At 40.3% G+C, this 13,041-nt stretch overlaps 1 protein-coding gene across 1 annotated transcript in view; it reads right to left on the bottom strand.

The window, feature by feature from the left end:
* Window positions 1–13,041, bottom strand: part of celsr3 (cadherin, EGF LAG seven-pass G-type receptor 3) — a 104,074-nt gene that overhangs the window by 71,301 nt on the left and 19,732 nt on the right. The window contains exons 2-3 of the mRNA XM_053316886.1: window positions 7,259–7,596; window positions 5,251–5,539 (exon numbers count right to left, since the gene is read on the bottom strand). Of these exons, the coding sequence (XP_053172861.1) occupies window positions 5,251–5,539; window positions 7,259–7,596 (627 nt within the window). The remainder of the gene's footprint in view (window positions 1–5,250; window positions 5,540–7,258; window positions 7,597–13,041) is intronic.

Here is a 13,041-nt window from a genome sequence, read left to right as displayed (position 1 = left end):
AGCACTGCAAGCTTAGCATGTTTCAGAGAAGAGAAGTAAACGCTAGAGGTTAGAAATATTTAAATTTTTATGAATAAAAGAGTGCAGAGCTCCAACTGAGTTTAGCATTGTAGCAGCAGGGGGGGGGGGTTGAGACTGCAACTTTCATTCCAACATCTCATAAACTCTGAAACAATGTACTCTGGATATAGAAGAACAATAATCTTCTACATAGAAACTCTTTTTTTATCACTCATCCTAAAACAATCTCCTAAACTTGTATTGTCAAATCTACAGTGTGAGGCAAACAAAAAAGCCCTTCACTCACAAGCATGACAGCCTCAAGCAGGCTTTACACCGCATCCAACTTTATGAGGCATGTTGTTGGCTTTCAGAGGAAATCTAGTGACTTTCTTTGTGACACAAAACAGAAAGTTCCACAGTTTTCACAATTCCCCATGATGAAATAGACATATTCTTGCACAACAATACTGCAGTATGGAAAGACGTCTCTACTGTGTTAGGAAAATGTTGGAGAAATCTGGATAACTAGACCTTTATATTCCGAGGCAATCAGTTGAAAATGGCGTATGTGGTTATCTCAGGTGTTTCTTTACTGCGCCATAGTGACAGCTGTTTTACCTATTCTAAACTAAATATGGGTTTAGCTTTCTTTTAGAGCTTTTAGTTTAATATGTGTTAACCCTGGCATGTAACGCCTCTGGGTTGACTTAGTTTCATGTGAACTCTAGGCTAAAGCTGGCCTTTGAGTTTTCAGGTGAAGATTGGATGACCTCATCTGATGCGCTCTTTGCTGTTTCGCATTATTCTTCTTCGGACCAAGTCTCTGGTGTTGGCACCGTAAAGGTACCATTTACCCTTCTACACAGCAGGGTTTAACCTCTTTCACAGTGTCAAGCCTCGTTTAGCCTGGGGTTAAATGTGGGGTTTAGAGAGGGGGTTAGCCTGAGGTTATCTTCACTGTGACAGCCATTGTGCGTCTTTGTCTTAGTGATGGAGGCAGTGAAGACGCTCAGTCATCCTTAAAGAGTCCATTTTCACACGGATGAAGCATTCACCTGCTGTTGTTGAACTAGTAGAAAAAACTAGAACGGGACAGACCCTTTACAGTCTCTGGGACAAGTTGAGTCAATATCTTCTTTTATTTACTTCTTTAATCAGAGTGATTCTCAGAGAAGCTTCTATTTTATTTTTAATCTTGTCCAGTTTGATATATTCTAGCTCTACTATTATAAGCTCTCTATTATTGTTATTATTATTATTATTATTATTATTATTATTATTATTGTTATTATTATTATCAAATGCCACCAAATAACTAAGAACCAAATATGGTTATCTTCACTCTCATTTGGGGTGATTGGGAAGTCTTGTCATTCACATTTTTACATAAATCTTGCTAATGTGGCACAAAACAATGAAGACAATTCTTCACAAATCGCATTTGAGTCAGTTCTACTACTGTTATAGACACAAAAAATACCCACTCTCAAAAAAATACCCACTCTACGGAAAAACAAAGTTTCCAGTCTGTGTCAAAACCCCCGGCTCAGCTCCTGCCCTTAAGAGCAATCCATAGATTTTAAGGGAAAAGCAATTCAAAGTCACAAAGAGCATACGAGGGGATGGATGAAGGCATGTTGGATTGAAAAGTGAAAAAAAAGAATGAGTGAGAGAGAGAGAGAGAGCAGACTTGGTTGGATGATGTCTGGAGATTTCTGTGTTGCAGAATCAATTCGTCCCTGTTTATTTGTTCTGCTTCTCCTCCTCCTCCTCTTCTTCCTCCCGTAGCCCCGGGCGTTGACAAGGCACAGCAACGCTCGACGCCTACGCAGGAAAAGCACAACACCGACTACCCAGAACCCATCTGATTTCCCTCGCTCTACCCCCTCACCTCTCATCTTCCACCCCTCTTTCACTCATTGCTCACGGATGTCTCTTGCCCCATTTTTCCCCTGCAGCCCTTCTTCCATGTTATTCTCTCTGAATTCACACATCTCCCTCATCTCTCATATTGCTGTCATACCCGTCTCCTCTCTGTCCTTTCCTCCATCTGTAATGCTGTTTTCTCTTTCTCTCTTCTGTCCCATCTTTCACTCTTTCCATCTCGTTTTTCACTTTCTTTCTTCCTTCTATTCTACTGTACCATTAATGCTCTTATTCTCTCGTCCGCTGTTATCAATTATATAGTTTCCCTGCTTTTATCTTTACTGTCTTCTCTGTCTCCATCCATAAGGTCAATCCACACTGTGCGTTAAAAGCAATCTTGTAGGTTCACTGCATATCATACTGTGCTACATGGATCTAATAAAAACCTAAGCATCTATGTCAAACTGTATGATATCAGGTTTAAGGCAAGTCAGCGTGTGCAATGAATATTTGGTGAATCATAGCATGTAAACAGAAATAAAAATTCAAATGAGAAGCACTGTCCATCATTGAAGTTTTCACCATAGCTCTGACACAGCATTTTGGTTTTATTATCTAAAAATAAACTTACAATGTTGGAATGGCCATTGTATTCTGCATTATTTCAAGTTACAGTCTGATGAATTTTAGATGTGGTTTGTAGTAGCTGTCACATTTGAGAATTTAATCCTAAAATTTGAACACCAAACCTCCAATTCAGCCATTGGTGCTGCAGCATTTTGGACTGAAGATCAAAGATTTCACCTTATCTCCTGGTGATTTCTTTTCTTTCATTCCCTTCAACATTCTCTTTTCCTCTCCTAACTTTGTCTCACTTATGTCATTTTATGGACCAAAGATAGTAAACAGAGGCTTCATGACACAAATAACCCATGTTCCCTATATCAGAACGACTCCATGGTCCACAACGCTGAACATTTGTACACCTCTTTACTCCGCTATCCCAACATCTTTTTACTGCAGCTTCCCTATCAAACCATCCAAGCTTAGAACTGTGAGTAGTGATGTGCAGCAGATCCTCGATTGTTGAAGCTTATAAGCTCTAATGCCAGTCACCCTGCAACAATATCCTGTATTAATACTTGCACCATACAGTGTTTAGCTGCTTGTGCTTATCACAGTAACTGTTACATAATTTGAAGTCACAGATGTTAATGTTTAGGTTAACGTGGCGCATATATTTGCAGGAGAGGAAGAAATCTCACGCTACTGTTGATAACAGAGAAGCTGGGAAAAGTTTGTTAAATTGCTGCATCACATGTAGTTTAAAATGAAGAAATCTGATATTTTCTTTTAAGGGCACAATTTTCGGTCCAAAACAGGTCATGTCAAACTGGCTGTGTGGGTAGTTAATTTCAGAAGGGACATTATTGGGATATTCACTGGTATAACGCTGTGTGTGGTGTAATTCCCGCCCTACTACTATAGATACTAGATGTTGCAACCCAGATGTCTTCGAAGACACGAGACAATATAGAAAACATTTAATGATGAAAGTTGCCAGTTAATTTGACTTTCGCATCTCTCTTCCCCCATTTACTCTCTCATGTCTCTCCCCACCTCTATTTCTCCTTTGCACATTTTCTCTCTTTATCTCTCTCTCTGTCTGTCTCAGTGGGAGTCTGAAAAACACTCTGTCTCTCTCATGAAAGAAGTGTTGCTTCACTCCCCTAGTGCTCTTTTGATTCAAAATAAAAGGCAACGTGAAATATCCTCCAGACACACACTTACACACACACACACACATTCATAGCATCAATCCTCTACTACATCAACTCAATGGCTTGTAGACTGAAGCGATGCAGCAGTTGGAAGAGGAAGTAAAGAGTGAGAGGTGGACAGGGAGAAAGTTTGAAATTGGGCTGGGATATTGGGAAAGGTAGGAAAGAATGAAATGTGTGTGCATGTGTGTTTTAGAGAGGGAACAAATTAGTTTGGTGACAGTAAAAAAAGAGTCTTTCTTTGGGTGGTACTGGGTAGTTTGTGTGTGTGTGTGTGTGTGTGTGTGTGTGTGTGTGTGTGTGTGTGTGTGTGTGTGTGTGTGCGTGCGTGCGTGCGTGTGTGTGTGTGTGTTTGTGTGAGTAAAAGACTAAATAACAGGTAGTAAGCTGCGGTGACGTTCTCCCACGAGGCAGAACATGTGTTTTCGTGTTGTTACCTCAACATGACAAATGAGTGGAAGCACATCAGATCAAAAAAGAAGAAGATATGAGACATGAACAAAGAAACACGCTCATGCAGCTTAAGTTTGCCAGGCTAGAGTTCAAAACTACACCAAAACACAGACGTACTCACAGACACATACGCTCCATCGCATCCTTTTCCTTTCAAATGCTTTTTAACAAACACCATCTATCATATCTGTGGCCACCCACTTTAAACCAGATGAATAAAACATTCACTAACATACAGGTAAATCTATTCAATTGTCAGAAAAGTGTTCATTTATGCTTTTTCTCTTAAACATCCCAAAGGCATTACAAATGAATGCTTATCATGTACATCAAACTAACTTGAAGCACTTTATTTAAAAGTTTTAAAGTTTCCAAAGACACCAAATATGCCTCAATTGGCACATAAAACTGCACAAAGATGACCCTGTTTACTGTGAAATGTGAAATTTAACAGGAGCAGGTGGCAGTGTTGTGAGTCATTTAACTTATTGTTTGATAATACTTAATAAAGTCTGATGTAAATATAATATTTGAACTGACAGCCAGATTTGATTGAATTCCACATATTTGAGCATTTTGTGCTTGGGTTTCAAGCAATTCACTCAATGCAAATAGGAAATGGTAAAAGGTGGTTTTGTGTCTGTTTTTATGGATTTTACAGACAGCATACTGTATATTTGTTTTATAATGTATCATAGCATTATCTACAAATGTAAAGTTATAAGTCTAATTCTAAAGGTCTAAAAGTTCTTCATAGTTCCTGCAGAAGCCTTATAATACTGTATACCACACTGCCCTGCAAATGTCTAAAATAAGCTTAACAGGTGCACTGGAGATACCAACCAGTTAAACCAATACTGTGTATGTAGTATGTTGTGTGCTACAGGCAGCTAAAGATCAAGTCAGATGCAGGGGATTTCCAGTAAAGTGAACATTCACCTTTCCTCAATGTTAAGGCATCAATGGTAAGTCTCCAAAGATACTACCATTGGGTGTTCAAGATGTGACAAAATTTGAGAAGGAAGGAAGAATTAAAGCTGGGTTTTTTCTCAAATTGCTGAAAACACACATATGCAAAGCTTACCAGAAACCAACCAAATCTGCCACAAAAACAACAACACACACACACACTCCCCTCCCCGCTCACCAGTGTAGTCTTCACGGCAGATGCATGTGTACCCTCCTTCTCTGCGGACACACACCCCTCCGTTCAGACAGGGGTTAGAGTAACACAGGTTGATCTCTGTCTCACAGTAGTCGCCCGTGAAGCCCACTGGGCAGCGGCAGCGTAGGCCCGCTATGGGGTGGATGGGCCGGAAAAGGATGGAAGGCGAGGAGATGAAGGGGGCAGAGCTGTTGAAACGCAGCACGGATATGCACTTCATGTAGTTCTGGCACGGCTCCCGCAGACAAACGTTGTCATCGAACGGGAGGACCTGGAACGATGAGAGGGGAGAGAGAGGGGGAAGATATTGGTGAGTCATTGTGAGTGTTCCCTTTCAGAGTGATGAATTATTGATGTGTTAACCTGCAAACAGTAATTTACTTTCATTGTTTGCTATCTTTCATTGCTCAGCATCATAGACAACTTTCAACTCTGTCAGCATTCTTTCTGCAGAGCTGACATATGCAATAGGTTTATATGTAAGAGCGAACACCTGGCAGCATCTGTACACTTTCCAATGTAAAGCCAATATTAATGTGTGACCTCATCTGTAAATGCAGGACCCTGAGAAGATCTGGCAAGCTGAGCACATCTGGTACCCACATCTGTTAATTATCTTTTAGAGAAACTGATGTTTAACTCTGTTACTCGAGTGTATGCTGATACATGAGAGGCAAAGTTAGCTTATAATATACCCCCCCAAAAAAATCATGTTTCACCTTTTAGGAGACTTTTAGAAAACTAAATCAATCCCTATAAATCCACCTCAGTCATACCCCTCAGTTTCAATTTGATTTTCACCCTCTTACTGTTAGCCACGGTCCACAGGAGAAAAGCTTTGGGTTGATAAAACAGATAAGTAAAAGGAAAATAAGTAGCTTTCAAATAGTATAACCCTTCCAGTTTGATGGTGTTTTTATTTACCCTGGGTTTCACTTCACAGGCTACAGAGGCTGCCATTCCCTCTCTGATTAGTAAAAGCTTGATTGTTGCAGCTGTTTTTCCAATCCAGGGTGATCCATCTATTTAATTCTGGACCAACCAATGGCATAATAAGCTATAATTCAGAAAAAACACCTTCCTGCAGTCATGTTCCCTTCTTTTTTTCTTTTTTTTGCCATGGTTTTTCTTTGTAAAACCATTTATTTTCCAGACAAGGATATTTACATTTACAGTTTGATGTTGAGGTCATTGGATCAGATGTGCTGGCAAGATTGTGTCTTCCTTGATATGAAGAAGGCATAGTTTCAGTTTCAAGGTTGAACACACTCACCCTTAAACTATGTATCTCTTGACTCCCCTGTGCTTTCTCTCTCACCCCTTCATAAATCTTTCCTCCTTTAGGTTTCACTTGTTCCCTTTTATCGAAAAACATCTCTTTCTATCATGCATGTTGAGAAATGCCCAGAGGGTAAGCATGTATGTAACTAATGTGCATGCTGTGTTCAGGTGTGGGTGATTTCATGCATGAAAACATATAGTGGCCATATCTGTGAATTGTGGCATAAAGCCATATGGCTGCTATGGAAAAGCATCTGGGTTAGATTACTGTATTATTAGTTGGCTCACATGTTCAGGTGACTATCTTAAGATTTGTGTGTTTGCATAATGTTATTCCTCCTATTCATGCCTCCTATGTACTATTACATGTGATCCTGAGCCAGCTGCTGCATATGTGCATGACTGTGTGACACGTGACTTTTTTCACTGACTTTTCATGTGAAAAATCTCAACATTTCCGCCATGTTCTGTGTGTACAAACATCTACTTTCACCAAAAGAATCAGAAGCTTTAAACCATAGTACTATCTATAAATATTGTAAAGAGAAGGCCTACCAACAACAGAAAATCACAAGATTGGAACTTGCCATCAGTCCCAAAACAATAAACAGGCACTTAATACACTAATTAACACTAAATAACACCATAATTCATATGTTATGATACACGATTCTCATGTTTGTTTTTATATTTGTGCATGTGAACCAACCTCCATCTGTGTCAGTGATGTCAGCCTCGGCCTGTTCAGGTACAGCTGTTCCTCCAGGGCCTCAGAGGGGAAGAAGTGTCCGCCCGGCAATGCAGCAGAGAAGCTCACGTTCAGAATTCCTCCAGGCGCCGAGTCCGGCTGGATGTTAAAAATGAAAACGTCCTCAACGGGCACCGAGAGCACCGCCGACACGCCCTCCAGGAAGTGCCCCAGCAGCGGCGACAGGAAGTGTTCCTGGGACATGTTCTGCAGGCGGACGGTGACACTGCTGCCCAACATGTCCTCAGTGATGATGAGGACGCGGAGGATGCACTGAGCTGAGATGCTGTGAATGCCGTCTGAAGAGGAGAAGGAGAGAGAGGAGGAACAACGTTTAGAAAGATGAACAAAAAATTGAGAAGATAAATTAAGAATTAAAGTGTACAGAGGAGGTGAAAGAGAAAAATACAAGGGACATAAAGAAGTTTGGAAGAGGACAGACAGTGACATAAAGGTAAGAAGAGTTGAGTAAAAAGAAAGAAATAGAAGAGGGGAGGAGGCAGTAGTGACACAGGATGGATAAACAGCAAAGAGTAGGAAGAAGACGGTAAAGAAAGTTGTACAACACATTGTACACATTCACATCTACACACAGGTTTTAACAAATATAAAAGAAACGTATCTCCAAAAGAAAAATCCAGGATTATTGTTGAAGCTGCTTTGTGTTTGACAAAGAAGATGAAATGTGTAATGGCAGCCTTTAAGTCTAAAAGAAGATTATGATTCTGAAGTGAACAAACTCAGCCTGGAGGCTATTAACCTCCAGAAAAGAGTTTTTAATCTCATGTGTCAACTGTCAAAAATAGTGTGCATACCCATGTACAGTTTAATTTGAATTGATTGAAACAGGAAGAGGAGCAAGTGATTGAAGTAGCACCAGTAGTTTGAGGTTTGAAGCCAGATTCAGTTCTTTATACAAATTCTGTAAGATTTTATCTATTGGGAATTTAATTTTCCGTAGGAGTTTTTGTTGTTGAAGCGAAACCCTACGACCCATAACATGATCTGAGCCTCGTGCATAAGCGTAAAGGTTGGCGAGCAGCTTTATATTGCCACTTGAGGTGGATGACTGCTATAACTGTCAAATTATTCATGTCCACAGCCAACCCAGTTTCCTACAAAATACTTCTATGTATTATGAATTTGCTTTGCTAAATAGGTTTTTTTCTGCAGGAAACGAAATTGCCTCCTGGATTCCTTTTTAGTGGGAGGAGGTGGATGGTGGGATGTAGAAGCAGGGTAAGGGATGTAAATTTATTGGTGACTGGCCTGCCTGTATTCCTGGTGTGGTTAGTTTGAGGATGCTAAAACATTTGGTTAAAGATCTCCTCCAGCCATGTTTTAAGATATAAAAATGCTTGGAATAATAATTTCTGTTTTCCTCAAAAAAACAAGAAAGTACAATTACTTAATTAAAAACTAACTAACTCATATGGACCACTTCTGGCTCCTGGACGAGTTGTGATGTCACAAATCCTGCTCATAGGCCCACCCCATCTGATTTTAAATGATATGCACCCATCATTCTATTTAACCAACACCACAATCCTGAGCTGCCTAAACACTCTGACAGTCAGTGTTTTGCAGGTACATTCAGTATGTACATGTTTGCATTACTATACAATTGGTCACATAAGAACCGAAATTTTAGGTGGAGGGTGGAGTGATGATGTGTTTGGAGCATTTGTAATGAAAGTAAGCCAAGAGCTGGCTGATGAGTATGCACACACACACACATAGACGTCTGGTTTCGAGCCTCGTGCATGAGATTGAACAAGACAAAGAGACAGACACAGAGGGACAGACAGAGACAGAGAGAGAGAGACAGAGAGAGAGAGAGAGAGAGAGAGAGAGAGAGAGAGAGAGAGAGAGAGAGAGAGAGAGAGAGAGAGAGAGAGAGAGAGAGAGAAAGAGAAAGAGTGATGTATAACTCGAAAAGATCATTCTCTTCTCCCTCTTGTCTCCTCACATTCAGTGTTGTTTCAAATTCAACACAGCGCTCCCCTTCTCTCTGAAACCCGCTGCTACAAAATGAGTTCATATGAATCGTAGCAGGTCACAACCCTCACAAACAGAACAATAACTGCTACAACAAAAGACACAAGACACATTTCATCTCTGCTGGATACAGACGCAATCCAGTGCTGGGCTGAATTGTGGATTGTATAGAGCTATTCGGTGCAACAAGCCGGCTACTAAATGCACATGACCGCAGAGGCATGAGGAGGCAATTTTCTGAGACATTATGGAGGTGAAGCCGGGTGAGCGATGAGACAGAGAGGAAGAAAAGGAGACAGAGTATAAAATACATTAAGTGCTGTGGTCTGGATGCAAAAAAACAGCACAGCAAGTGGTGTAAAGACAGGATGAACAATAGGAAGAAAGAATAAGAGTGAGGCAGCAATGGATGAGAGGGGAAGGGTGGAGGAAACAGAGGGAGGATGTTGACACAGGGAGGAACAGAGAGAGGCGATGGAGGGTGAAGGAGGTTTATTAAAAACTGGAGAAAAGGACATGATGGAGAAGAACAAGAGAAAAGAAATGAGAAATTGAGCGAGGGGGCTTTTACCAAGGGTGAAGGAAAAAGATGGGGGGAAAAAGCACTATAATTATATGTAAGCTTCCTTTGTTTTAGTAAAACTGAGAGTTGTTGAATTAATTTAACAGTAATGTTGTGACTGAATTTAAAGGAGCTTGACCAAAGTCAATTTAAATCGATTAAAAGAATGGCTAAGAGGACGGAAGGAAGCGAAAGGGCAGAAAAGAAAAGATAAAGTAATTTGTGATTATTATTAAATGTTAGAGAAGGAAGATTCAATGTGAGAGTGTCAGAATAAGATAAAGAGCAAGATGTAGACAGGAAGGCAAAAAAAAAAAAAATCACAGTGAAAAACTGAATAAAAGAAAGCAACAGAAGGAGAGAGAGATAGAGAGAAAAGAGAAAGGGGGATGTATGGAGGGATGGGGGGTTGGGTCCAGTGGCAGCTGGTTTGATTACCGGATTATGAGGAGCTCACTCCCCACTGACCTCTAACACACACACATACACACACACACACACACACACACACACACACACACTCTAAAATCTAGAGCATTTCGTAATAAATGACGAGCCAGATGGAGGAGTGGCATTATGAAGGGAACAGAGAAGAAAAACCCACAGAAAACCACCAGGAAATTGCACTGAAGACATATATGTATAAATATATATATGTGTGTGTGTGTGTGTGGGGGGGGGGGGGGGGGGGGTAATTAAATGTCACCTCGTCTTCTGGGGCTAAAAGCCAGCTTTATGATCAGCCCTCTGGATCACGATGCAAAGACGCAACACTAATTGACACTGATCTACTATTGTCATTAAAATGAGATAGGGATCTATGAAAAGATCCAGGATAATCTGCTGGAATAGGACTCAATCTCAACACACACATACTCACAATTACAAACGCACATATTCACACTAATTTAAAACTGATATTACATTAAATTAACAGTCAGACATTTAAGGAAAATACTCTTATTTGGTGTCTTGCTGAGACTTGGATGAGAAGCCACTCTCATATCTGTGTGATAAATGTGTAGCTACAGCCAGCAGGCCATTACCATAGCATAAAGCCAGCAGGCCATTACCACAGCATAAAGACTGGGAGCAGATGAAAACAGCTAGCTTGGCTCTGTCCAAAATGTAAGAAAATATAGCATTTAGCACCCCTAAAGCTCAGTTATTATACATAGTATATCTCATTTGTTTAATATGTAAGCAGACCAAAGACAGATGTACAAAGATGTACACACACACACACACACACACACACACACACACACACAGAAAGAGAGAGAGAGAGAGAGTGGGGGAGGTTCAGATTATGTCTTGTACATAGCATTTATCATTTTAGCCCACGACTAGGCTTTGGGATATAACTTCAACATGTGACAGATGACACACAGGTGCCTTACAAACAACACCTGTTGTTTTTGGAATGCACTGTACCCAACCACACACACACACACACACACACACACATATACCCACACACACTGCTATAACAAATCTTATTAAGGAAGTTGGATTACGTACAATTTTTTAAAAAGAAATTTGGAAATTTGTTTGCATTCCTTAGCTGCTGAATTTAATTTGTATTTTTTTGGCAGACAAACAATGAATTTGCACCCCTGAGGCTTGTTTTATTTTAAAAGGATGATAAACCATTCACACTGTGCTTTATTGCGATTGCTTGGCAGCAGGAGAAGATGGAGCTGTTTTTCTCCTCTCTGTGTGCATCCAGTCCATCTGCACCAAGATTGTTTTATTATTGTATTGACACACTCTTTTATGTACAGTGGGCATGTTGGCCCTCTGCAGACTGTGTGCTCCACTGTTTTCTGATAAGCTTTAAAAATTGAAAAAACACTGAAAATGTTTCCTCTGAGTCACAGGCTCCCAGGAATCCTCTTCAGTGGCCCATGAGGGACAACTGTGACATTCAAACAAGAATATTTGTCAACTCAACTAACATGTAACAGGCTAAAATGCAAAAAAAAAAATGGTACACTGAAGTGTCAGTGCCAGTTTTCCCTGATGGATTTTAACTTTACTGTGATTTTATTGGCTTTTTTGCCCCGGGCAGCAATTAAATTCTGACAGTAAACCCAGCATGCACACATAAATAAACATGCATGGTGAAATATCTTCATTTTGCTTTCCAGTGTGGCTGCAGTCCAGCTAGTTTTGCTGACCTGCATCAGCGCCTCCCTCCACGTATAAAACCATTTTGAGGCTTGAAATAGAACAAGTCAAGCTAGAATGGCCATCTAAGACCACCAAACTCTTCCCACTGGTCAATGACTCATCCATGTCCTTCTCTGAGCTCAGCTACAAACTTTACACAAGTATATGTCATGTCCAATCATAGTTCCGCTGAAAACACAAGTCATAACCAGTATGTCTGCAGAAATATAAAGGCCATTACCCAACATGCCTGCAGCTCCAGTTAATGTAGAATTTTACTCTTTTTGTCACTAGTTAGCCAACTGAGGATTGTGATAGTGGAAAAATCTCACCACAAATCTGTCAGAATGTTTCCTGCTATGTCAAAATGTGCATAAGGCTCAATAAGAAGAAAAGCTGCTAAAAACTCAGTAAATGAAGGTTTTGACTTTAAAACACAACTTCAATGAAGCTCATCAAACAGAGAGGATCAAGCACGTTAAAGTGCTATTTTATCAACCCAGGACATAAGTCACTTTCAATGCCTTTAATAACTTGAGAGATGCTGAAGTGTCAATCATTTCGTCAGAACATATATCATATCTTTGTGTCATTTCAAATGGAAAACCCTTCACATCCGGCTCTGAATCCAACAGTATCAGGTCTATCTCAGTGGAATATAAAAGCATGGGCAAATTCTGAATGACTTTTGCTTCCTGATGAGAAGTGAGTAAAGGTAATCTTGTCCATAACCTCCGATTAAGCCAGGAAGTCATAACTAATGCATCGCCCTTTCTCCTCGCCTCTCTGCTTTAGTGTGCATGGAAACAATAAAACATTAATATCCTCCAAACTCCAAATCCCACAAATGGAAGGTTATTTTGGCATCTTTAGCATCATGGGAAAACAAAGCATTTTGTAAATAACAACTCGGAGACTGCAAGCTTTCATGGCTCCTGTGGGCTTCGAGCCAACATTTCATTTTCCCCATTCGTGTGTCCGCACTTCAAAGGAGGGAGGAGAGGCTTAGGGG

Source organism: Scomber japonicus, chromosome 4 (genome assembly GCF_027409825.1).
Source record: "Scomber japonicus isolate fScoJap1 chromosome 4, fScoJap1.pri, whole genome shotgun sequence".
NCBI lineage: Eukaryota > Metazoa > Chordata > Actinopteri > Scombriformes > Scombridae > Scomber > Scomber japonicus.
This window is presented reverse-complemented; position numbering and strand designations above follow the sequence as displayed.